The 26,948-nt window shown below is 48.5% G+C and overlaps 2 protein-coding genes across 3 annotated transcripts in view; one reads left to right on the top strand and one right to left on the bottom strand.

The window, feature by feature from the left end:
- Nucleotides 1–4,871: 4,871 nt before the first annotated feature.
- Nucleotides 4,872–10,183, bottom strand: LOC150045270 (RIMS-binding protein 3-like). The gene has a single exon (XM_090320557.1). The coding sequence runs from the start codon at nt 10,092–10,094 to the stop codon at nt 5,259–5,261; it is 4,836 nt and encodes a 1,611-aa protein (XP_090176683.1). The 5' UTR covers nt 10,095–10,183; the 3' UTR covers nt 4,872–5,258.
- A 14,064-nt stretch (nt 10,184–24,247) lies between these two features.
- The window catches only part of Ube2l3 (ubiquitin conjugating enzyme E2 L3), a 53,757-nt gene continuing 51,056 nt past the window's right edge, over nt 24,248–26,948 (top strand). Inside the window, exon 1 of one of the 2 annotated variants that reach the window (XM_090320559.1) lies at nt 24,248–24,310. In XM_090320559.1, the coding sequence (XP_090176685.1) occupies nt 24,284–24,310 (27 nt within the window). In that variant the 5' untranslated portion in view covers nt 24,248–24,283. The remainder of the gene's footprint in view (nt 24,311–26,948) is intronic. The other variant, XM_090320558.1, reaches the window with a different exon arrangement.

Raw genomic sequence — 26,948 nt, 5'->3', positions numbered from 1 at the left:
CTGGGATTTGAAGACTGAGGTTTGAAGCCAGCCTCAGTAGAAATGTCCTCGGAATTTCAAATAACCACCCAAAAACCAGAAGTGGAGCTATTGCTCAAGTGGTAGAGCACTAGCCCTGAGCAAAAACAGCTAAGACAATGACCAGACCCTAGGTTCAAGCCCCAGAATCAGCATGCATACACACACACACACACACACACACACACACACACACACACGCACAATCTATCACAGGGTGCTGGTAATTTCAGAATGATGGTTCAAAGCCAGCCCAGGCAGGAAAATCCATGAGACTCTTCTTTCCAGAAGAGTCACCAGAAAACTGGAAGTGGCACTGTAGCTCATGTGATAGGGTGATAGCCTTGAGCACAAGACCTCAGGGACAGGACGCAAGCCCTGAGTTTAAACCCCTTGACTGACCCAAAAGAAAGAAAGAAAATGAAAAAGGATTTATCTCCAAAATAACCATCAAAAAGAAGGGCTGAAGGTGTGCCTCAACTGATAGAGGGCAAGGAAAAAGCCAAGGGAGTGCAAGGCTTTGAGTTCAAATCCTAGTATTGCTCCCCGCCCCCCAGGCCAATTCATTAAAACGGTTCCGGAGTATGGAACCTAGAATTTACTGATTTACTGAGCTATAGTCCCATCTCCCATCACGGTACCTGTGCCAGTTATGTTTTCACATACTCTCCCTCATCCCCACCCCAATGGAACCCAGATCTTTAGGAATGCTAGGCAAACCCTCTATTGCTGGGCCACACCCTAGCCCCTTGGTTTTAAAAAACAATTGTGAAAGGTGTTTTTCTCAGCTATGATCTGTGATCATTGGGCGGAAAAGAGGAAAGGTGGTGGCTGCCCTCAAGGGTTGGTGATGAAGTCCGGTGGGCTGAGCTGGTCTGGGTTCTAACCCCCTCTTCCCCTAGGCCAGCCACAGAACCTGTTTGAGAACCTGTTTGAGCCTGTTTTCTCATGGTAAAGATGGGTCTCAGAAGGAATCAGGGTGGCGCCTAATCAATCCATGGGGACTGAGGTGGCTTCTTTGTTCCCCCCGAGTCCTGTAACTTTTAGTTCACAAGTGAGTATAGACATGACCACCAGGCTTCTCATGTCATTTCTGTTCTCCTTAAATCCAAGCAGCCACATGTTGGGCTAGCTCTCAGGCTCCCACCTTCAGCCCCAGGACAATAGACCTCTAGCCCCAATTCACCAACTTACTGTGAAACCAGCTGGTCAGGCTTCCATGCTTCTGTCTCCGAGGTGTTATCTGCTACATTCTGGAGGACAGTATCCGTGTGTGTGTGTGTGTGTGTGTGTGTGTGTGTGTGTGTGTGTGTGTGTGTGTGTGTGTGTGTAGGTGCCAGTATTGAGGCTTGAACTCAGGGCTTCCTGCTTTTGATTTGTCTTTGTTGTTTTCTTGCTTTCATTTTTTTTTTTTTTTGTCAGTCCTGGGGCTTGAACTCTGGGCCTGAGCACTGTCTTTGAGCTCTTTAGCTCAAGGCTACCGCCCTACCCCTGGGCCTGGACATTGCCCCTGAGCTCTTCAGCTCAAGGCTGCTGCCCCTACCCCTTGGGCCACAGTGCCACTTCCTGTTTTCTAGGGGTTAATTGGAGATAAAAGTCTCATGGACATTAGTGCCTAGGCTGGCTTTGAACCATGATCCTCAGATCTCAGCCTCCTCTGTAGCTAGGATTACAGACATGAGCCACCATGCCTGGCTTTTTTTTTTTTTTCTCAAGGCTGGTATGGTGCTCTACTACTTGAGTCACATCTTTTCTTCCAGCTTTTTGCTAGTTAATTAGAGTCTCTAAGAGTTGTCTGCCTGGCTGGCTTTGAACACCAATCCTAAATCTCAACCTCTTGAGTAACTAAGATTAAGACTTCAGCCATTAGTGCCTGGTTGGCAGTATCCTTTTTTTTTTGACAGTGCGGGGTGGGGTGGATCTATTATGAGGCTTCACCTCAGGAACTGGGCACTGTTTCTGAACTCTTCTGCTCCAGGCTATTGATTTACCAATGGTTATGCAGGACTGCTTCCAGTTTTCTGGTGATTAATTGGAGATAAGAGTTGCAAGGACATAGCAACGTGCCAGTGGTGGCTCACTTCTGTAATTCTAGCTACTCAGGGGGCTGAGATCTAAGGATCATGGTTCAAAACCAGCCTGGATAGGAAAGTTGATGAGACTCTTATCTAATTAACCACTAGAAAATTGGAAGTGGTACTGTGGCTCAAAGCTTTGAGCACAAAAGCTCAGGGACAAAGCTTAAGCTAAGTTCAAGTCCCATGACCAAAAAAAAAAAGTCTCATGAACTTTCCTGTCCAGGCTGGCTTCCAGTGGACATTCATAGATCTCTGACTCCTGAGTAGCTGGGATTACAGAGAGGAGCCACGGGTTCCTGGATCTGTCCCTCCTCTCTCCCTCCCTTCCTTCTTTCCTTCCTTCCTTTTTTCTCCCCCCCACCATTTTTTTTGGGGGGGGGGGCTAGTTCTGGGGTTTGAACTCAGGTCCCTGACCTTCTTTTGCTCATGGCTAGCATTCTACCACTTGAGCTACACACCACTTGGTGGCTTTTTTTTTTTTTTTTTTTTTTGTGGATCATGGTGCTTGTACTTGGCCTGGGTGCTGTCCCTGAGCTCTTCAGCTCAAGGCCACCACCCTACCCTTGAGCCAAGCCCCACTTCCCATTTTCTAGAGGTTAATTTGGAGATAAGAGTCTCAGGTCCTTTTGTGCCTGGGCTGGCTTTGAACCTTGATTCTTTTCTTTTCTTGTACCAGTCTTTGGGCTTGAGCTCAGGATCTGGGTGCTATCCCCCAGCTTTTCCTAAAAGCTACAGCTCTACCACTTAAGCCATAACTCCACTCACTGTTCTTGGTCTTTCTCAAGGCTAGAGCTCTACTGCTTGAGCCTCAGCACCACTTCTGTTTTTTTTTCTATGTATGTGGTACTGATGAATCAAACCCAAGTCTTTGTGAATGGTAGGCAAACACTCTTACCAGTAGGCCAAACTCCTGGCCCCATAGCTCTACTTTTTGGTAGTTAATTGGACGTAAGAGTCTCATGAACTTGGGCTGTAAATTAGGCCTAGTGGTAGAGTGCTTGCCTAGCATGCACAAAGACCCATCTTCGATTCCTTGGTACCACATACATAGAAAAAGCTAGAAATGGTGCTGTGGTTCAAGTGGTAGCAAACTAGCCTTGAGGAAAGCCCAAGGACAGTGCTTAGGCCCTGACAGTGTCAGTCCCCTGGACAGGCTTCAAATATGGACCCTCAAATCTCAGCCTCCTATGTAGCTAGGATTACAGATGAGAGCCATTGACACCCAGCTAATAGTATCTTTTTAATTTTTTATCTTTTGCCAGTCCTGGGGCTTGAACTCAGGACCGGGGCACTGTCCTTGGGCTTTCTCAAGGTTAGTGCTCTACCACTTGACCCAAGTGCCATTTCTGGCTTTTTATTTTTCTCCCTGTGTATGTGCTTTATGCATGATACGCTGGCACTCTACCACTTGGCCATGCTCCTAGCCCTTAACATTAAGTGTCCTTTTAACAGAGTTCCTTAGGTGGGGAACATGGGGATATGTGAACCAGGATGAAGGCCACTCCTTTCTACCTACTCTTAGAAGCTGTAGAAGGGCACAGGAGGTGTAGCCACCTCTTTGAGTTGTATGATCACAGACATCGGGGCTCCTTTGAATATCAGTAGTCCTTCATAAAGTAGAACAACTAAATGTCTTCCCAAGGAATCCCTTGTAAAGCAGCCTGCAGAATCAGCAGCTATTAGAGTAGAACTTAGTTGAGATACACAAACCCCATCCGGGTCTTATCCAAGCCCCACCAGTGATGCAGCCCTAGCACCAGAACTTCTCAGCTCTGACTTTTTTTTTTTTCCAGTTCTGGGGCTTGAACTCAGGGCCTGAACACTGTCCTTGGGCTTTCTCAAGGCTAGCGCTCTACCACTTGAGCCACAGCACCATTTCCGGTTATTTTTTAAATTTTCTTAATTTTATTTTTTTTTATTTTTAGGCTAGAACCCTACCACTTGAGCCACACCACCACTTCTGGCTTTTTCTATGTATGTACCACCAAGGAATCAAACTTTGGTCTTTGTGCATGCTAGTTAAGCACTCTTACCACTAGGCCAAACTCCTGGCCGCATCAGCTCTGACTTTTCATGACCTTTTTTCAGTAGGTTGTGGGGCTTGAACTCTGGGTTTGGGCACTGTCCCTGAGCTCTTTCACTCAAGGCTAGTACTCTACCACTTTGTGCCACAGAGCCACTTCTGGTTTTCTGGTGGATAATTGGAAGTAAGTGTATCATGGACCTTCTTGCCTGGTCTGGTTTTGAACTGCAATCCTCAGATCTCAGCCTCATGAGTGGCTAGGATTACAGGTATGAGCCATCAGTGCCTGGCTAGTGAGACCTTCTGTGGCCAAACTAGTCTATTCTGAGGTGGATCTACCCTAAAGAATAGTATTTTCTTTTTTTTTCCTTTTTTTTTTTTGCCAGTGCTGGGCTTGAGCTCAGGACCTGAGCACTGTCCTTGGACTTTCTCAAGGCTAGAACTCTACCACTTGAGCCTCAGCACCACTTCCGGCTTTTTTCTGTGTATGTGGTGCCGAGGAGGAATTGAACCCAGGTCTTCGTGCATGCTAAGCAAGCACTCTACCACTAGGCAAAACTCCCGGCCCATAGTATTTTCTTTTTTTCCATTGGATAAAACATATCTGCTACACTGAAAGGTCCACTGGAGAGAAGAGAGAGGGGAAAAAAGAGTTGTGTTCATATTTCCTTTGGTTATGCTTTAACTTGTATTCTCTTTTTTCTATGAACATTTTAATGAGGGGTTGAACATAAAATAGAAAAAAAATAACATTTTGATTACCTTTTTTTTTGAGATGCAGACTTTTCTTGAGACTTTCATACAAGGCAACGGGTGAATAATGTTAACCTGCTAAAGAAAACACTCATCACAGGCAAAAAAGCACTTCTTGAAATACATATCAAAGTTACCAACAACTTTGGAACAACCGGTCAAACTTTCAGAGAATTGGCATGTTTAGTTTTCTTCGGGAAACAACTCAGACTTCAGTCTTGCTGCTTTTAGAGGATGCAGGACAGTTGGGAACTTCTACCAGTTTAACACAGTGGTACCTGGAGTGAATGTTGCTTATGGTGGTGGTGAGGGGTTTTGTATGAGGGGAGATGTGCATATTTTTCTAGAGGGATATTGGTAACCAGAAGGTACCACCCCAAAAGGAGCTATACTCCTTTTGCATGGACAGACAAGTCGTCCAGCATATGGGCAGGGACCAGGCCCCGGTGGCTATTACATTCACCATAATAGAATCCCTTATCATCCACAGGCCCATAGACTGTAACCCGGTCCCCTCCCCTCAGTGTCAGCTTGCCCTTTGCCCGTCCCCCTGTTCTCTCATCCCTGGGATTATAGTCCAGGGCTGCCACCATTGTCTTTGAGGTCCACAGGGTGGGTGACCTAGAGTTCTCTTGGGGCATTAATAAGGATCCCTGGGGGCTGGTGAGCCTCTCAAAGTGCCCTTGTGTTGACAAATGCCACTTTTCATCAGCCAGCTCTGTGCCCACCTCCACCTCCATCACCAGGTGCCCTGGGATGTTGCCCACTTTCCCATTGTACTCGCCATGGTAAAAGCCGTGGGGGTCCTGGGATCCCCTTACTCTCAGCAACTGCCCTTTCTGGAAGGCCAGCTCCTCCTCTGCAGCCTTAGGATTGGAAGACATCACTAAGGGGTTATAATCAAAGAGGGCTACAAAGACCCTGGCTGGAGCATTGGCCTCTGATTTCAGCAGGGAGGTACTACCTCCAGACATTTTAAGGACTTTGTTGGATGGAGCTGAACCTAGCACCAAGCTGGGTTCACGGAGCTGGCATTCTCTCTTGTCTCCCAGAGCCTGTCCTTGTCCACTCTGGGGCTTGAGCGTCTTTCTCTGGTCTGGTTTTCCTGTATGCCAAGAATCCAAGCACTCTACCTCCTTTTCCTCCAATGCTTTATGGAAGTTGGTGGCATATTTCTGGTTAGTGCCCTTCTGGCAAGGTATGAACATGTGATCATCATGTTTTTGCTTGAGTGCCTTCTCAAGGGCAGCTTTCTCTTGCCGTGGCTCTTCCCTGGGCCCATGTTCAGAGGACGGATGGCTGAATCCTGAAGCAGAACTTCTGCTCACGTGCCGGTACTGAGACTTGTAGGTGAGTGGAGGTGGTCTGTGGTTATAAGGACTTTTCTGAAAGGGCAGACTCTTTCCACAGTCCTTCTTGGCCTCAATAGGCCCCTGGGCTTGTTTGCCAGCCCCTTTTGAGACCAGGCTGGACGTTGGTGATGACTTCCTTGGGTCTACTTCAGGGAAGCCTTCGAGAAACGTAGCCTGAGGTGTCTCATAGCTTTCACAGGTGTAGGGATTACTTTTGATATACAGTGAAGCCTGTGCCAGCTTCTGGTGACAAACGGGGAAGGTGACTCTGCAAGTGGATGGGTCGCTACAGGAATGGCTGAAGAGAGGGGCCTCCAGGAATGAGTGATAGGTGAAGCAATCCTCAGGGATCTGAGCTGGCACTGAATCCAGGGACTCACCATAAAGTGATGTGGTTCTCACTGAGAGCTTCTGGCATGTCAGGGGCACCTGGAGTTGGGAAAATTCTACTAGGGTGCTTCCAGCAGTGGCATCAGTAACCTCTGCAACCTTGCACCCATCTGCATATACAGCATAGCCAGTGACCTGCACTCCATTGGAGAACCCTGCTGAGTCAATGGTCACGGGAAGCCAGCTGACCAGTAAGAAGCCTGGTGAGACATGGTGTTCAACCAGCACATCCAGCGGAGGGTCCGGGGGTCCTGCTAAGGGTGTGTTAAAAGTGATCGTGGAGGACGTTGTTTCCCAAAGCACTTGCAGCAGGCCTGTAGGCAGCCGCATTTCCACGCGCACCTGGTATTGTGTGCCAGGATGTAGGCCTTGGAAAGTATAGCAGCTCACACCCGAGGGGATCAGAGCATGCTCCTGATCATCAAGGTATACCACATGGGGGTGTCTGCTGCTGGCATAGACCCAGGTGATCTCAGCTGATGTAGCGGAGACACTCTGCAGGTGAAGTTTCATGGGGGCTACATAGAATCCTCCTTTGGCCTCCAGAAGGGGTGTACAGAAGCCTTGTTCTCCCACACTCTGTGATGAGCCCAACCAGCAGGCCTCTGTCTTCTTCTCCACCATCTCTACTGCTACATCTGGCCCTTTATCTATGGATACCTGGGCTTCTCCAAGTGATAAGCTCTCTTTCTTCAAGGCTTTGTTTTGCTCAGCTGGTAGTGCAGTGAGGCTAAGGTCAGGGGCTTTGAGTAGTAGGCAGTCCAAGGTGGGGCTGTCTGGAATCTGCTCCACCAAATTGGAAGGCACCAACCCCCGACGACCATCCCCTAGTTCCCCTTCATAGAAGCCATCCTCATCCATATCCCCGAAGACATACACATAATCCCCGGCTGTGAGAGGCAGCTCGCCCTCAGGATGTTCATTGGGCCCCTCAAAGGGATTGTAACTATACCTAGCCAGGAAGATTTTGAGCTTGGGCGTGGTCGGAGTCTCAGAGACTCCTTCTTCCAGAGAAGCAGACACACTGTCTGACTCCAGATCATCCACTTCGCTTGCAGTATCTCTATCCAGAGTAAAACAAGATGGCACTGTGGCCCACATGGACTCAATCTCTGAAGAGGAGTTTGATTGGGAACTGGTTTTCTTGGCTTGAAGTCTGGACTCCAGAGGTTGACTAGTAGAGTCTTTGTTTGATATTTCAGGGGCAGTGGCTGATTCTCCAAAGACAAGTGGTGTTTCCTGCAATGAAAGGCAAACAGAAGGCTGGCTCTGTTTGTCTCGGCTGGGTAGTGCACGATCTTCAAGGCCTGGCTTAAATTTAGGTCTGTCACTGCCCCTGGCTTGGGACTCGGGGGCTTGGGGGGATTCGTGCGGCTGCTGGAGAAGGGGGCCAGGTGGACCTTGCAATGCCTGCCTCTCCTTCTGGGCAGCCTGGAAGTCCTCTAGGGCCGTCTGCAGGTCGTGCTGCAACTGCTGCTGTCTATCTTGCCCGTGCTCCGCCTGTTGCAACAGCTGCCCTGCCAGTAGGTCCGAGGCATCTCGCGCCTGGCACGCACGGCCCAGCTGCCCACTCACGTCTCTATTCTCCGCTGCCATTTTCTGCACCCAATCGGCCTGAGTTTGCAGCCGCGCGTTCTCCTCCGCCAGCCAGGCGCCCTTGCGCAGCGCCGCCTGCAGCTGCGCCTCTGCATCTTCGCCTCGCCGCTGCGCGGCCGCCGCCTGCGCGCTCAGCTCTTCACATTCGCGCCGACGTGCGTCCAGCTCGCTCTCCAGCGCCTGCACTTGGTTTTGCGCCACCTCGCCAGGTAAGCTCGGGCCTCTGGCCTCAGCCCCGGCGCCGCCCTGGCCCTGCTGCTGCGTCAACTGCCTCTGCAGGCGGAGCACTTCTCGCTGGGACTCCCGCTGCAGTCGGTCTAAGTCGCCGATGTTGAGCCAGGGCGCGCGAGGAGCGCCCCCTTCAGGATGCGAGGTGCTGCCGTGGTCGGTGGCCACGCGCGCCTGAAGCAGGTGACACTCTCGCCGCAGCTCTTCAATCTGTTTGTCCTTGGCCAGGAGCGCGCTGGCCTGTTCCGACAGGTCCCGGGTGCGCTGGCGAGCAAATGCCTGGCACAGCTCCAGATCGGCGCGGCTCTCACCTGGAACAGGCGCGCTCAAGGTCCGTAGGTTGGTCTCCTGAAGCTTGCGGGCACGGTCCTCCAGACGCCGTGCCAGGCCCGTTAGCTCCGCGTGCTTTACCTTGAGCCGCTTCACCCTCTCATCGGTCTGGTCCGAGAAGCCTGTGCGCCGGAGTTGCTGGTTCTCCTGGCGCAGAAACGAGCAGCGACGCGACAGCACCTGCAACGCCTCCGTCAGCATCGAGTTCTGCTTGGCCAATTCGTTGTAATCCAGGCCCAGGGGCGAAGGAGTCAGAGCTTCACAGGGCTGGTTCCCGGAGCCTTCTCCTCCTCCCGGGTCGTTCGATTTCCTGTGTGCTGGCGATGGCAGGGGCGGCAGCGAGGGAGTAGAAGAGCCTGGGGTGGAAGTGTCTGTGGAAGAGGCCCGCACTTCGGATTCAGGGGCTTTGTGGCAACTCAGGGCGCTGTCGAGCGAGCAGGAGCGCGCAGTTGCTAAGGAATCCAGGGAGGTGGCGCGAATGGGGAGCAGATCATCTGGGGAGCCGGAGCACGCAGCTGGCACCAGATCCAGAGAGCGGGAGCGCACCCGGACGCCATCGCTCAAGTTGTCGAGGGATCCGATTCGACTTGCGGACTTGGAAAGACAGGGAGCACTGCTCCCGGTTTCTATGAGTCGATCTTCCAAAGGTGGCACGGCTTGGGGGTCCGGGGACCCCGGTAAGGCCGGCTGCCAGCGAAAGTGCTCTAGGATGTACTTGAGGAAGAGCTGGCGCTCCAGATTGAGGGCCGCCTGCAGGTGGCGGATGCGTGCGGCTTGCTCGCTGTCGTTCTCCCAGCGCAGTTGCGCCAGCACTTCTTGCAGGCGACAGCGGCACTGCGTGGCGGCGATCTCCCGCGCCCCCGCGCGGCCGCAGTAACCGCGGTTCACCAGCTCCTGGGCCAGCTGGCGTTGCAGCTCTCGGGCCTGGCGCACCACTCCGTCACGCTCACGGTGCAGCAGCTGTTGCAGCTGCCGAAGTTCGGCTTCCTTCCAGCGAAGCAGCTGCCGGATCTCAGCCTCGCGCTCGCGCTGCACCTCCTCCTGAAGTTGCCGCAGGTCCCGGAAGCGCTGTGCCTCCCACTTGGAGCGCAGATGGTCGGCCAGCTGCTGCCGCTCCTGCTCGGCGGACTCCCGCAGCTGGCGCGCCTGGGCTGCGAAGTGCCGCCGTTCCGCCCGCCCGCGCGCGCGTTCGGCCTCCAGTTCTCCCCGCAGTTTTTCCAGCTCCCGCTTCTGCTCCTCCACCACTGCTGCCGCCGGGCCGGGGCTACCTGATTTCTTGGGCGACGCACGGCCGCCACCCAAAGGGGTGGGCGAATCTTTGGTCATGGTGGCCGCACCCCAGCCACCTCACCTGGCAGGCCACAGTTAGCCAACGGCCGCCGCCCCGGCCCCGGGCCAACCGCCCCGCGTGCCCCTTCCGGTGATCCCTAGAGTCCCCGCGTGCCCTTTCCGCCTCGGGGTGAGCCTCCGCCGGTGGGTGGGCCCCCACGGGTGGGCCCCCACCCCTTTCCACGGGTCTCTCCCTTCCATGGGTCTCTCTCTCAGCCGAGTGGCCCTCCCAGATGCCTAAACCAGGGCTCACTGGACTCCCTAACATCTCTGCTCAAACTTGAAATTTCTGGGGGTACTTTTCTAGCTTCCCAGGTTTCTTGTTTCACGTGTCCAGTCTCAGACACTTTGCAATCTTTTCCAGGCCCAGGTGCCTGGTGAGAGACTTGGGTGCTGCTTCAGAACCTGGAGGAAGGCACAGGTGGGTCAAGGCTGGAGATGGGGTGTGTATGCATTCTTGACCTGCTCACAAGGGTTCAGGTAGGGTATTTGACAGCTTGTCTGAAAACAACAGCGAGATAGGCTTAAACTTGGGAGTGAGCCTGAGCTCTTAAAACAGGGAGATGGCAACTGGTGATTGTACTTGACTGTGCCTATTCTGCTGAGAGAAATCATCTATAGACTCTTGTAGTACATACCTCATCTATTGCAAATTCTTAGGCCTACTTTACAAATGAGAAGTCTGAAACCCCATGCTCAAGCTGGGTGTCAACTGAGACAGAGGAAAAGGACATTTGTGGAAGTCAAAGCACTGATCTTCTTTCTTCTCTTCCTAGATTCCTTCCTTCCTTTTCTTCTGTCTCTGTTTTGTTCTTTCTTATTCTTTTTCTTTTTCTTTTCTTTTCTTTTGTGCCTGTCCTGGGACTGACACTCAGGGCCTGGGTGTTATCCCTGAGCTGCTTTGCCTCAAGGCTGGTGGTCATAATGCTACTTTGGCTTTTTCTGTATATGTGGCACTGAGGAATTGAACCCAGAGCTCTGTGCATGCTAGGAAAGCACTCTACCACTGAGCTTCATTCCCAACCCATACCTGAGGGTTTTTTTGTTGTTTTGTTTTTTGGGGTTTTTTTTTGTTGTTTTCTTTTGGCTCAAGGATAGTGCTCTACCACCTTGAGCTATGACTTTTTGGTGGTTAATTGGAGTTCAAAGACATTCCTGCCCAGTGACTTCAAACCTTGGTCGTTAGATCATAGATCTGAGATATCAGTCTTCTGAGTGCCTAGATTATGGGCATGAGCCACTAGAACCCAGTCTGGACCTGTGGTTTTCTTAGTTTAATTTTCCATTGTTGTAAGAGGAACCTATATCTTGTACATGCTAGCCATGCTCTACCACTGAGCTATACCCCTAGGTCTCTAACCTGTGGTTTGGTTTCGTTGGTGATACAGGAATTTGAATTTGGAGACAGGTGTTTACCCTGCTCTATTACACAGTCTACCTACCTGTCATGCCCTCAGCTTTTTTTTTTTTTTTTTTGCCAGTCCTGGGGCAGACTCAGAGCCTGAGCACTGTCCTTGGGCTGTCTCAAGGCTAGAGCTCTACCACTTGAGCCACAGCACCACTTCTGGCTTTTTTCTATGTGTGTGGTACTGAGGAATCAAAACAAGGTCTTCGTGCATGCCAGACAAGCACTCTACCGCTAAGCCAAACTCTCAGCCCTTCCAGCCCTTGAACTTCCTCTTTTTTTTTTTTGTGGGTCATGGGGCTTGAACTCTGGGCCCAGGTGCTGTCCCTGAGCTCTTTAGCTCAAAGCTACCACCCTACCCCTTGAGTCTCAGCTTCACTTCCTGTTTTCTAGTAGTTAATTGGAGATAAAAGTCTAATGTTCTTTAGTGCCCGGCTGGCTTTGAACCATGATTCCCAGATCTCAACCTCCTGAGTAGCTAGGATTACCCCTTGAGCTTCTTTTGCTCAAAGCTAACACTCTACCACTTAAGCCAAAGTGCCACTTCCAGCTTTTTCTGTTCATGTGATACTGAGGAATTGAACCCAGGGCTTCATGCATGCTAGGTAAGCACGCTACCACTGAGCCACATTCCCAGCCTTCTGTCAGCAACTGGCCTTGAACTCAAGTCCTGTGTATTCTCCCTGAGCTTTTGTACTGAAGGACAGTGCTTTGATACTTTAAGCTACTGCTCTATCTCCCTTGGAGATATGAGTCTTAGACTAGCTTTGAACCTCCATCCTCAGGTCTTAGCCTCCTGAGTACCTAGGATTATAGACATGAGCCATTGGCCCTCAGCTGTTTTCACTTTTAAACTTTTTAGATTCTCCATAACTTTTTACCCTGGCTAAATGGGAAAATCTCCTGATCTGTACCTCCTGAATAGCGAGGATTACAGGGGTGAGACACCACTCCTGAATCTCTAACCTGTGATTTTTTTAAAAAAATTTTTTAATTTTTTTATTTTTTGCCAGTCCTGGAGCTTAACTTGGCCTCAGCACCGTCCTTGGGCTTGCTCTGGCTAGGGCTCTATAACTTGAGCCTCAGCACCATTTCCAGCTTTTTCTATGTATTTGGTACCAAGGAATCGAACCTGGGTCTTCATGCATGCTAGGCAAGCACTCCACCACTAGGCCAAACTCCTGGCCCTGACCTGTGATTTCTTTGGTTCATTTTTTATCATCGTCTAATGAAGATACTGAGAGGTAAAGAAGCCTCACATGGTTACCAAGCGGATTAAAATTTTCAAAAATCTGCCTCCAGACTCATGAGTAGCCTGTCTTTCAACTCCTCAACTTAGGGTTAGTTGTGAGGACCTTTCTTTAGTCTTTCTCTCAGAGAAGAATATCACATTTCCAGAATGCAGAGAGAGGAGTGGGGTGTGTGCGGGGGGGACAGGTAAGTAGAATACAGATGTGTGGGGCTATCACTCAGAGAAGTCTCCTGGAAAGTGAGAGAATGAACTTGTTACTCCCTCAGTCACATATGAGAGACTAGCCCACCCTTTAGTCTGACTAGTAAGTGCTTAGGACTGACTGTTTTCCTGAAAGGCAGAGCCAGAGGCTCTTATAGGCCAAACCAAGTCCTTTGTCACCTTCCTGGAGATAGCCAGACCAGAAATTCATCCATAGTTCTCCAAAGTCTTCCAAATCAGAAGGCTACAGCTGATGGGCCACTGAAGTTCAATAGGATTTCAGGTTAGTGGGGTTCCAACTAGCAGAAAATACACACACACACACACACACACACACACACACACACACACACACACACGCACGCACAATATCTATCTGGCTATCTTCTGAAGTCAGTAGTCTGACTTCAGCCTGGCTCCTCCTTGAAGCTTCTGGTGCCAGATTGAAGTGGGGTATCCAGCTATTTGTATCCAGTGTTGGGTCATATTAGAAACCCCTTTGAAGCTGGGCACTGGTGGCTCATGCTTGTAATCCCAAATACTCAGGAGGCTGAGATCTGAGGATTGTGGATTGAAGCCAGCTTGGGCATGAAAGTCAGTGAGACTCTTATCTCCAATTCACCACCAGAAAACCAGAAGTGGTGCTGGGGCTCAAAGGGGTAGGGTGGGTAGCCTTGAGCTGAAGAGCTCAGGGAGAGTGACAGTGCCCAGGCCCAGAGTTCAAGCCCCACAACTGACAAAAAAGAAGACCTGGGGGTTTGGTTTAGTGATAGAGTGCTTTCCTACCATGCATGAAGAACCAGGTTTATTTCCTCAGTACTATATACATAGAAAAAAGTCAGAAGTGGTACTGTGGCTCAAGTGGTAAAGTGTTAGCCTTGAGAAAGCTCAAGGACAGTGCTTAGGCTCTGAGTTCAAGCCCCAGGACTGGCAAAAAAAAAAAAAAGCCCCTTTGATTGGCCTGAGAAGTACCTAGAATTTTCTCAACATTATTTACTCAGTACCTGGGCCTCTTTTTTTTGTGCCAGTTCTGGGGATGGAACTCTGTGTCTGGGCACTGTCTCTGAGCCTCTGTGCTCAAGGCTAGCATTCTACCACGTGAGCCAGAGTGCTACTTCTGGCTTTTTCTGTTTATATAGTACTAGGAATCTAACCTAGGGCTTTATACATGCTAGGCCAGCACTCTACCACTAAGCCACATTCCAAGCCCTACCTGGGCCTCTTTTTTTTTTTTTTTTTTGTGAGTCCTGGGGCTTGAACTCAGGGCTAGGCATTGTCCTTGGGCTTTCTCAAGGCTAGCACTCTGTCACTTGAGACACAGTACCACTTCCAGCTTTTTCTGTGTATGTGCTACCAAGGAATCGAACCCAGGGCTTTGTGTATGCTAGATAAGCACTTACCACTAGACCACACTACTGGCCCCCCTACCTGGGCCTCTTGCTTCAGCCTTTCCATGATATACAAGGTGGTTTGTTTGTTTGTTTGTTTGTTTTGATTGGTCTTGAAGCTTGAACTAAAGGCCTGTGCACTGGATAGCTAAGATTGTAAGTGAGAGCCACCAGCACCTGGCTGATATCCAAGTTTCTTAAACTAGTTTCCTCTAAAACTATAGGAAATAATTTGGGGCAATGGTGAGTAGCAAGACCACCAGGAAGAATCAGGGTGGGGAGTGGCTAGGCCTGTAATCTTAGCTACTCAGGAGGCTGAGATCTGAGGATGCAGTTTCTAAATCCCAGCCCAGTAAGGGAAGTCCATGTTTTGTACTTTTTTTTTTTTTTTGTGAGTCCTGGGGATTGAACTCTGGGCCTGGGCCCTCTCCCTGAGCTCTTCAGCTCAAGGCTAGCGCTCTATCCCTTAAGCTCCAGTGCCACTTTTGGTTTTCTGAAGGCTAATTGGAGATAAGAGTCTCATGACCTTTGTGCCCTAGCTGGCTCTGACCCGAGATTCAGATCTCAGCCTCCTGAGTTGTTAAGATTAAAGATCTGAGCCACTGGTGCCCAGTTGATAACCTATTTTTATCTCCAAGAAACTACCAAAAGCTGGAAATGGAGCTGTGGCTCAAGTGATGGAGCACTAGCCTCAAGGGTCCAAGCCCTGAGTTCAAGCCCTAGTACTACAAACACACACACACACACACACACACACACACACACACACACACACACACATACACACACACACTCCCAGGAATTATATAGCTCAAGATGTTCATCTTGAAAGTTGAGGTGGAGGTTGGATGGGACTAGGAGTGGTAGTTGAGAAGTAAGGATGACCTTAGCCTGGAGGTGGTACTGTAGTAGCTATGTGATAGTCTTCATGGAATCCTTACAGCCTATCTGTCTCTGTCTCTGTCTCTCTTTGGTGATAGTCAAGGTTAGCACTCTACCTAACTTGAGCCACATCTCCACTTCTGGCTTTTTTTTGGGTGGTTAATTGGAGATAAGAGTTTCATGGAGGCTGGGAGGGTGGCTTAGTGGTAGAGTGCTTGTCTAGCATGTGTGGAATCTTGAGTTCGTTTCCTCAGTACTACATACACAGAAGAAGCCAGAAGTGGTGCTGTGACTCAAGTGGTAGAGTGCTAGCCTTGAGCCAAAGAAGCTCAGGGACAGTGCCTAGGTGTCCCGTCCAGCGGGACGTCAACCTAGAGGGAGGAATGAAAGGGACGGGAGACACGAAGAAGGCAGCAAGACAAGCGTCCTGATCAAGCTGCAAATTTTATTTTTTACACAGGGGTTTATATGCCTCTTCAGGTGAGGCAAGAGGGGGTTGGGGTACTGCTTGGGGTAGGAGGTCCCATGGTAGGATGTTTGCATATCAACACAAGCAGGCATGCGTTGCTTAGTGACTTAATTACAAAATGTTGCCCCTAGGGCAAGGAACTATGCAGGCACATTCTTACGCTAAGAATTCAGGGAGGGGGAGAATGTTCCCGACCCCCTAGGCCCAGAATTCAAGCCCCAGAACTTGGGGGGGGAAGGGAGAGGGAAAAGGAGAGAAAGAGAGAGAGAGAGAGAGAGAGTAAGAGAGAGAGAGAGAGTTTCATGATTTTCTTGCCTGGAGCTGGCTTCAAACCATGAGCCTTCGGAATAGCTAGGATTATAGGCATGAGCCACCAGTTCCTGGCTTTACAGTCTGTTTCACAGAGGAAAACCTGATGCTTATTAGAAGATAGTTGTTTTCCAGGGCCTTGGGCAACTATAGTTGAGTTGGATTGTTACTTTAAAGTGGTGGATATCCCTCCCTAGCCTAGATGTCTTGCTGAAGCTTCTGGTAGGGTCTTAAACTGAAAGGTCAGGAGGGCAGGCTGCTATTAAGGAGTAGGTCTGGGTAAATCACTGGGGTCCCTTCAGTCAATACCTGGCAGCTGTCTGTAAAAGAAACTCCTGTAGTCTGTCAAAAGGATACCAGATGGCCCGGTGTTTGGCCTAGTGGTAGAGTGCTTGCTAGAATGAATGGAGACCCAGATTTGATTCCTCTGTACCACATACTCAGAAAAAGTCGGAAGTGGTGCTATGGCTCAAGTAGCAGAGTGCTAGCCTTGAGCAAAAGTGTTCAAGGACAGTGCCCAAGCCCAGAGTTCAAGCCCCAGGACTGGAAAAAAAAAAAAGTAGCAGAATGTGATTAAGTGGATGAGAAAATTGGGTTTCTCTAGTGTTTTGTGCGAAGACTTGTATGTCACACCTAATAGACCCAGCTTGAGGAATACAAGGACCATATTTTCCTTGGTCTCTATCATGTCCTTGCATGAGGCTCAGAACATAGATATAAGAGAGACTTTCAGACTGAGAAGCAGGAGACCTGACATTAGTTTACCTTGTCACTGTCTTCTCTGAATCTAGCTTTCTCATTTATAAAATGAAAGGACTAAAAATAAAATAAATAAAATGAAAGGACTGTGCATGGGTGGTTTTCCAACAAGGTTTCTTAGAGCTCCAGGGTTCCCTGGAAATATCATATAATGGACTGAAAAGCAGAGACGGCCCCTACCTGCTTCAGTGGGCAGATCCAATCATTAGTGTTATTGATCAGGTTGCAAGGATGACTTTGGCTTAACTAAGAATTACTCTGGGGGGCTAGGAATTTGGTCTAGCAGTAGAGTGCGTGCCTCACATGCATGAAGCCCTGGGTTCAACTTCTCAGTACTGTATAAAAATGAAAAACAGGAACTCGCACTGTGGCTCAAATGCTAGAGTGCTAGACTTGAGCAAAAAGAAGCTCAAGGACAGTACCTAGACCCTGAGTTCAATTCCCAAGACTGGCAAAAAAAAAAAAAAGTTACTCTAGGGGCTAGGAATGTGCCTTAGTGGTAGAGTCCTTGCCTCACATTCATGAAGTCCTGGGTTCAATTCCTCAGTACTGCATAAATAGGAAAACTCAAAACTGGTACTGTGCTCAAATGGTAGTGAGCTACATTTGAGCACATAACTCAGTTAAAGCACCCAGGCCTAGATCAGAACAAATTATTACAAAGCAAAAGTTAGCCAGGCACAGTAGCTCACTCCTGTAATCCTAGCTACTCAGGAGACTGAGATCTGAGGATCAAGGTTGAAAGCCAACCGGGCACAAAAGACCCTGAGAGTCTTATCTCCAATTAACTTCTAAAAAATGAGAAATGGGGCTTAGCTCCAGGGTAGGGAGGTAGCCTTGAGCTGAAGACCTCAGGGACAGCGCCCAGGCCAAGTTCAAGCCCCATGACCCACCAAAAAAAAAAAAAAAAAAAGTTACTAAAGCTGGTGGGTCAGGAGTGTGGTCTAGTGGTAGAGTGCTTGCCTAGCATGCTTGAAGCCCTGGGTTCCATTCCTCAGTACCCCATGCACAGAAAAAGCCAGAAGTGAAAGCTCAAGGACAGTGCCTAGGGCTAAGTTACAGCCCTAGGAATATATATATATATATATATATATATATATATATATATATATATATATATATGGGCCCGGGAAGTTGGCTTAGTGGTAGAGTGTTCTGGTTGGATTCCTCAGTACCATATACATAGAAAAAGACAGAAGTGGTGCTGTGGCTCAATTGGTAGAGCTCTAGCCTAGAGAAAGCTCAAGGACAGTGCTCAGGCTCTGAGTTCAAGCCCCAGGACTGGCAAAAAAAAAAAAAAAGAAAGAAAGAAAATGAGTCTCATGGATTTTCCTGCCTAGGCTGGCTTTGAACTACAATCCTCAGTCTCCTGAATAACTAGGATTACAGGTGTAAGCCACTAGTGACTGTCCACAATATCAGCTCTTGTCCTCTGTTTCCTCTTCCCAGAACTCTAAACCCGTTGGGTCACAGGGTCTGGGATCCTTGGTGATTTAATTTAGATCTCTCCTCTGCTATCCTGGCCTGGCTGCCATTTCTGCTCTGCTATTAAAGCTCTGCTCTGCTATTAAAGCTTGGCAGAGCTTGCCTGGCCTTGGAAAAGGGCATGGACTTCATCCCAGAAGGCTTTAAGCAGGCTTTAATCTTCTGGACACACCTTCCACCCACCTCCCTGTGTGTGTGTGTGTGTGTGTGTGTGTGTGTGTGTGTGTGTGTGTGTGTTTCCAACTACTGAAGCTTGAGTTCAGAATTTGGGGGTCGTCTTTGCTTTTCTCTCAAGCCTGGCCCTATACCACTAGAACCACAGCTCCATTTTTATTTTTATTTTTTCCAGTTCTGGGCTTGAGCTCAGGGCCTGAACACTGTCCTTGGGCTTTCCCAAGGCTAGAGCTCTACACTTAAGCCACAGCACCATTTCTGGCTTTTCATATGTATCTGTGGTACTGAGGAATCAAACCCGGGTCTTTGTGCATGCTAGGAACACACTCTACCACTAGGCCCCCTATTTTTAGTTTTTGATAAGAGTAGAATGGTCTTGGGCCGGGAGTTTGGCCTAGTGGTTAAAGTGCTTGCCTAGCATGCATGAAGACCCGGGTTCGATTCCTCGGTACCACATACATAGAAAAAAGCCGGAAGTGGTGCTCAGGCTCAAGTGGTAGAGCTCTAGCCTTGAGAAAATCCAAGGACAGTGCTCAGGCCCTGAACTCAAGCCCAGGACTGGCAAAAAAAAAAAAAAAAAAAGAGTAGAATGGTCTTTCATGAACTGGGTACCTTCAAAACTTGATTCTTAAATCTTAACACCCTGAGTAGCTAGGATTACCAGCATGAGCCATAGGCTCCCGACTGTCCTTTCTTATCTTTGTGTTGATGTGTTTTCTGCTCTCTTAAATACCTAGAATAGTACCTGGCTCGTTTCAGGGGCTTCTTACATACATATCCATATGGCATCTTCCTTAGTACTTTCTCAGCATGCTGTGATCTACTTGAAAGCAGGGTACCATTGAACTGATTTCTCTGGACCTCAGTCTGAGGCCTAAAGGTTGAGTACTCTAGATTCTGCTCTGATTGGAGGAAGTATGAATAAAATGCCTTAGACCAAGAAGAAGAAGAAGAAGAAGAGGAGGAGGAGGAAGAGACTAAGTGTGATGGGAGGTTTGGGAAGTAAAACAGAAAGGACAGGTCTAAATGAAATTTGACTGAGAGGAGGACAGTGGGTGTGACCAGAAGCCAGCCTTTATGGCTGGATTTAAACAATGGTTTTAGAAGAGGAGAAAGGCCCCATAAGCCAAGCATATTCTAGGCTGCTGATGGCTCCTACCTGTAATCCTAACTACTCAGGAGACTTGAAATCTAAGGATCATGAATCTAAGTCCTCACCTTACAAAAAGGCCCTAGTGGAAGTATGGCTCTATGGGACAATGGTGGTACATGTGATCTGTCATTGAAATGTTATATGGTACATGGCTAACTGAACATATTTACCTATGATAAAGTGTGAGTGTGTGTGTGTGTGTGTGTGTGTGTGTGTGTGTGTGTGTGTGTGTGTGCTGGTACAGGGCTTTCCATTCAAGGCTGGTACTTTACCATTTGAGCCACAGTTTTATTTCTGAATTTTTGTAGTTAGTTGGAGATAAAGAGTCTCATGGACCTTTCTGCCTGGGCTGGCTTTGAACTACAATCCTTATATTTCAGTCTCCCAAGTAACCAGGCATATAGTGTAGCCACCAGTACCAATGACAAAGTTTAAAAACTTATAACTTATGTGCTGGGAGTCTGGCCTAGTGGTAGAGTGCTTGCTTAGCATGCATGAAGACCCCGGTTCGATTCCTTGGTTCCACATACATAGAAAAAAACTAGAAGTGGTGCTGTGGGTCAAGTGGCAGAGTTCTAGCCTTGAAAGCCCAAGGAGAGTAGTCAGGCCCTCATTTCAAGCCCCAGGACTGGCAAAAAAAAAAAATCTTATAACTTAGGCACAGTAAGAAAGTAATAATAACTCAAAATACAGTTGAACAGTTAATACACTAAATTTAAGAATCTTAAACTTCATTTATTATTTTATTTATTTATTTTGACAGTCCTGGGACTTGAACTCAGAGTCTGGGCATTTTCCCTTAGCTTCTTTTGTTCAAGGCTAGAGCTCTACCACTTAAGCCACAGCCACTTCCAGCATTTTTTTTTTCTAGTCCAGGGGCTTGAACTCAGGGATTGAGCAGTGTGCCTGAGCTTTTTGCTCAAGGCTAGCACTCTACCACTTGAGGCACAGCACCACTTCTGGCCTTTTCTATGTATGTGATATGGAGGAATCAAATCCAGGGCTTCATGTAGGCAAGCATTCTACCACTGATCCACATTCCCAGCCCTTGATTATTATTTTTCCCCAAGATTTATTTAATTTATTTCATTTTATTTATTTTTGGGGGTCATGAGGCTTGAATTCTGTGCCTGGGCACTGTCCATGAGCTATTCAGTTCAAGGCTTCCACCTTACCCTGGAGTCACAGCCCCACTTCTAGAGATTAGTTTTCTAGAGATTAATTGGAGATGATTCTCAAGGCTCTGTAGTGCCTGGGCTGGCTTGGAACCTGTATTCTCAGATCTCAGACCCCTGAGTAACTAGGATTGCAGGCGTGAACCATCCCACCCAGGCCCCCAAAATATTTATTTATTCATTCATTTATTTTCAATTCTGGGGCTTAAACTCTGGTCCTCAGCACTGTTCTGGAGCCCTTCAGCTCCAGGCTACCTCTCTATCACTTGAGCCACAGCACCACTTCTGATTTTCTGGTGGCTAGTTAGTCTCACAGATTTTCATGTCGGGTTGGCTTTGAACTTTGATCCTCAAGAGTAGCTAGTATTACAGGCGTGAGCCACCAACACCTGGCATGTGTGTGTGTGTGTGTGTGTGTGTGTGTGTGTGTGTGTATTTGTGTGTGGGGGGGTCATGTGGCTTGAACTCTGGGCCTGGGCACTGTCCCTGAGCTCTTCAGCTTAATGCTACTAACCTACCCTTGAGCCATAGCCCCACTTCCATTTTCTAATGGTTAATTGGCGATAAGAGTCTCAGGTTCTTTTGTGCCCGGGCTGGCTTTGAACCGTGATCCTCAGATCTCAGCCTCCTCCTCCTCCTCCTCTTCCTCCCCTTCCTCCTCCTCCTCCTCCTCTTCCTTTTCTTCTTCTTTTTCTTCTTCTTTTTCTTCTTCTTCTTTTTCTTCTTCTTCTTCTTCTTCTTCTTCTTCTTCTTCTTCTTCTTCTTCTTCTTCTTCTTCTTCTTCTTCTTCTTCTTCTTCTTCCTCCCCTTCTTCTTCTTTGCCAGTCCTGGGCCTTGAACTCAGGGCCTGGGCACTGTCCTTGGGCTTTCTCAAGGCTAGAACTCTGCCACTTGAGCCACAGCACCATTTCTGGCATTTTTCTATGTATGTAGTACCAAGGAATTGAACCCGCGTTTTCATGCATGCTAGGCAAGCACTCTACCACTAGACCACACTCCCAGCCCCTATTATTATTTTTAATTTACTTCTTCTTGCCAGTTCTAGCCCTTAAACTCTGGGCTAAGGCACTGTCCCTGAACTTCTTTTGCTCAAAGCTAGCATTTTACCACTTGAGCTACAGCACTACTTCCATGTTTTTCTGAAATTAACTAGAGGTAAGAGTCACAGATTTTCCTGCCTGGGCTGGCTTCGAAACATGATCTTCAGATCTCAGCCTCCTGAATAGCTAGGATTACAGGTGAGCCACGTGCACCCAGCTTTTTATTTACTTTATTGCTATTATGAAGGTGATATACAAAGCATTACAATTACAAGAGTTAGGTAATGAGTACATTTCCATTTGTATGCTATCTTCCCTTCCCTCACTCTCTCCCAGTCTTGATTTATTTTTGTAACTATCTATTTATTATTTTCAGACAGCTGTTGACTGTGGATAACTAAACCTTCAGGAAGTGAAATCTCTAAAAACTGGAAACTAGTGTAAAAGTAGGGACTATAGATGGAAGCTTATTATCTAGTTTTCTCCTCCCTGGCTGAGCCCCCAGGCAGGATGCATTTTTGGGAGTTTGACTGTATTTCAGGCTCTATTTTTTCCAGTACACTTTCCTTCTCACCTTTCATGGGAAACATACTGCTCTTAAAATGGAGGAAAAAAATATCCTTAAATAGTAGGAATGTGAGGCCCTTAGTTGAAACCCCAGTGCCAACACCGCAACACACACACACACACACTCTCACACTCACAAGCACTCGCACACACACATAGAAAAAAGAAAAAGAAAGCAGTCTAAATGTGTCCTGAAACTATCCCTTTACTGTCATCTGAGGTCCAAACCATTATCATCTTTTATTTTATTGTAATAGACTTCTAAGTGACTCCTGGTCCTGGTCCTGTTTTTCTGTCATCTCTTTCTTTCTTTTGTTCTTTCTTTCTTTCTTTCTTTCTTTCTTTTTTTTTTTTTGGAGATAGAGTCTTGGTGTGATGCAGCTAGTTTGGCCTGGAATTTACTATGTATCCTAGGTTGACCTTGAACTCTTAATCCTCCTTCAGTTTCCTAAATATAGGCATGGATTTATTTATTTAAATGCCAGTCCTGGGGCTTGAACTCAGAGCCTGGGCACTGTCACTGAGCTTAGTACTTAAAGTTAGTGGTCTACGATTTGAACCACAGATCCATCTTTTTTTGGTTGCTGTTGGTTGTGGGGCTTGAACTCAGGGCCTGAGTACTGTCCTTTGGCTTTCTCAAGGCCTAGTGCCACTTGAGCTACAGTACCACTTCTGGCTTTTTCTGTGTATGTGGTGCTGAGGAATCACCTGGGTCTTCATGCATGCTAGCCAAGCACTCTACTACTAAGCCAAACTCCAAGTCACCCTTGAACTTCTTTTGCTTTTGAGCCATAGCACCACTTCTGGCTTTTTCTGTGTATGTGGTGAGGAGAAACCCAGTGCTTCATGCATGTGAGGCAAGCACTCTACCACCTTCCGGATCCTTTTTCCTTTTTCTTTTCTGTTGCCAATCCTGGGGCTTGAACTCAAGGTCTGGGCACTTGTTCTTGAGCTCTTCAGCTCAAGGCTTGCACTCCAGCACTTGAGCTACAACACCATTTTTGTTTTTCTGGTGGCTAATTGGAGAAAAGCGTCTTTCAGACTTTTTTGGCCCCTGGCTGGCTTTGAAATTTTTTTTTTTTTTTGCCAGTTCTGGGACTTAAACTCAGGGCCTGAACACTGTCCTTGGCCTTTTTCAAGGTTAGAGCTTTACTACTTGAGCCACAGCAGTACTTCTGGCATTTTTCTATGTATGTGGTACCAAGGAATCGAAACTGTGGGTCTTCATGCATGCAAGGCAAGCACTTTACCATAAGGCCAAACTCCCTCTCCCTGCCTTTGAAATTTGATCATTAGATCTCAGCCTCCTGAATAGCTAGGATTACAGGGGTGAGCCAACCAGTGCCTGGCTAATTAGCAAAAACATTTTTCTTCTTCTTTTCTTACTCTTTTCCAGTTATTTGTTCATTTGTTTTGTCGGTTCCAGGACTTGAACTCAGGGCCTGGGTGCTGTCCCTGAGCTCTTTCGCCCAAGGCTAGCGCTCTACCACTTAGAGTCACAGTGTCACTTCCAGTTTTCTGGTGGTTCATTGGAGATGAGTCTCATGTCTTATCTGGGTGGGCTGATATTGTATGGCAATCCTTATATCTGAGCCTCCTGACTAGCCTGAATTACATGCCTTGAGCCACTGGCACCCGGCTAGTTATTCAATTATATTATGAAAATTAAATTTAAAATGTACCTACTATGTGCCAGATTATACTGGTTATCGGATTACATACTCCATAAAGGCTGGGTTTTCATCTTAGTTTACCTGAGTTCAACTACACTTCTTGAGCCCCTTGATGGCACACAGTAGGTGCTTCGCCCTTACTGGACGCCCCACCCGCCGGCCCCTCCCCCTCCCCTCCTCTCCAGGAAGTGCGGGGGCTCAGCCGCCGGGCCCGCCGCGATGCATTCTGGGAAAGCAGCAGCACCAGATTCAAGATGGCGGCCAGCAGGAGGCTGATGAAGGTAAAAGCCATTCTCCGGCGCCGGACAGGCGGGGGGCGCCGTTCCCCGCCGGGAGTCCTCACGGCTAGCTGGGGCTCCTCCGAGCGCCGCCATCCGGTTTACTTTTGTGTGTGGCCCCGCCATGTCGCCAGGCAGCGTGCGGGTTCGGGGAACTAACGGGGCCGCCTAGGCCTCAGCCTGGGCGGGAGCGCCAGGCCTCGCTGGGAACGGCCGCTGGCCCCTTCCCCCAGCCCGGGGCATCCATACCGCGCTCCTCCCACCACCCGGCCGTGTGTCCCCCCCCCCCGTCGCGGCGACTGCGGCCTGGGCTCGGGACGCCGTTGATGTGGGGTTCGGCCGGGAGGTGTCCCCTCACCGGGTACCAGCGACGAAGGCCCGAGCGCCGGAGCCCCGGCCGGGAGCCCGCGCCGCGGAGACGCCCCGCCCTGGGCCACGGCCGTCGGACTGAGAACCCCGGCCGGCCCGCCCGCATCCCGTGCGGCGGGAGAGTTGGGAGGCCGGAGCGAGGGGAAGTAGAAGAGGAGGAGGGAGGGTGGCCAAAGTTAGGTCAGTTTGTTGGTGGGTTGTTTGAAATTGTGTTGGGTTCTAGCAAACTGTCGCTCTGGCGAGTTCCAACTAACTCCGGGAAAGCGTGGGGCCGGCCTGCCTGAGATCGGGGGCTCGGTTCTCCTTCTCGATCTCCTTCCTTATCCGCCACTTAGTCATCCCGATTTCCTTTCCCTGATGAAGCAAAGTGACATTTTTTGGGGGGGTGGGGTTGAGGGTGGGGGTGGAGATTGGTTTCGGTTGTTCGGATCAAGCCAAAGTTTATTAAAATAATAATAATAATTTTGTAAACGTACTTGGGATCTCGAATACAGCGGGGTGCCTTTTTGCTAATCGGCTCCCTTGATGAGGAACACAGGTGCAAACTTGGTTTAGTTCTGGATTTGCCGACGACGACGTCCTGGGGAGTTGTCTCTCGAGGACGTCGAGTTGGCTGCTCCCTAGTGCCGCCGAGCTGCCACCGGACCGAAAATACAAAAAGACCCCTAAGTTGGTTCTGGAGGGCACCTGAAAGGCTGGGTTCCTACTGGATATTGAGAAGAGCTGTTCTTGGTAGAACTAGATAGACATGGAGCTTGTCACAGCCTGCAGGCCTTCCTTCCCTGGGAACGTTTCCTTCCTTTTGTTCACTAAGGGATGGAGCAGACATTTAACTTTATAAAACCAGCGTGGAAGTGAGCACAAAAGAACAATCAGCAGACCCTAGCCTTCTCATCTTGGTGTCAGAGGACACCATCTTTTACCTACTTAAGAGAAAATAATGTATTTCTTGCTCTCCCCCCTATATGCTGTCATCCATCAAGCCTGTGGATTTGGCTTTTGGAAGGTTTTGTGCTTGCATCCTTTGATTTATAATCTTACAGAATTTTTTTTTTTTTGAATCCATTTACCTCTCATCATTAAGATGCCCTCTTGTAGAACACTCTTTACAACTTTGTAGACACGAGAGTTCCTTCTCCCTTCTCCCCCTCCGTCCCTCTCCTTCTCCTCCTCCCTCTCACTGTCTCTGTCTCTATCTCTCTGTCATGGGGCTTGAACTCGGGGCCTGGGCACTGTCCCTGAACTCTTCAGCTCAAGGCTAGTGCTCCTGGTGGTTAATTGGAGATAAGTGTCTCACAGACTTTTGTGCCCTAGCTGGCTTTGAACTGTGACCTTTAGATCTCAGCCTAATGACTAGCTAGGATTACAAGCCAACAGTCCCATTTTGTAGATGGGAAAAGGGATTGCAGAAATTTGTTGGCTTGCCTCAGGCACCCAGCAAAGGAGAGTGTAAGGTGTGATTGAAATAGTCTTGACTCCAAAACAAAGCTTTCTAAAATGATACCGTCTTTCTATGTGCTCTTCCCTCCACCTGAGAAATGCTGCCTTCTCCATTCTCCTCCTCACTATTCTACTATTCCTTCAATTCTAGTACTACCTACTTTATTTTCATTTATTTTTTGCTAGTCCTGGGGCTTGAACTCAGGGTCTAGGCACCGTCCTTGGACACATTTTGTTCAAGGCTAGCACTCTGCCACTTGAGCCACAGCACCACTTCCAACTTCTGTGTATATGATACTGAGGAATCGAACCCAGAGCTTCATGCATGCTGGGCAAAACACTGTACCATTAGGCTGTTGTCCCTCCCCCTCCTACTACCTACTTTATGAACCCACCATCTGCCCCTCAAAATGAATTGCTGCCTTCTTTGTGTGAGCACAATACATTGTTTCTCTTTGAGCATTGCCATAATCTGACTTGTATTATGTACTTTTCTACACTGGATTCCAAAATCCTGAAAGGCATGGGTCTTGACCTTATTCCTCCTGGGATCCCTCTAATTTAGTCCAATTTGGAATCTTCAGGCTTTCAGGGGTAGAGGGATAGGATGAGGAAAATATATATACATGTGTGTGTGTGTGTATATATATATATTTTTTTTTAAATTAATTAATTTATTTTTTTTGCTAGCCCTGGGCCTGGATGCTATCCCTGGGCTCCTTTTGTTCAGTGCCAGTGCTCTATCACTTTGAACCACAACACCACTTCTGGTATTCTGGTGGTTAATTTGAGATAAGAGTCTCATAGGACTGGGCTGGGCTGGCTTTGAACT

The sequence above is a fragment of the Megascapheus bottae genome, chromosome 28 (assembly GCF_031878675.1).
Source record: "Megascapheus bottae isolate mThoBot1 chromosome 28, mThoBot2.hap1, whole genome shotgun sequence".
NCBI classification, from domain to species: domain Eukaryota; kingdom Metazoa; phylum Chordata; class Mammalia; order Rodentia; family Geomyidae; genus Megascapheus; species Megascapheus bottae.
This window is presented reverse-complemented; position numbering and strand designations above follow the sequence as displayed.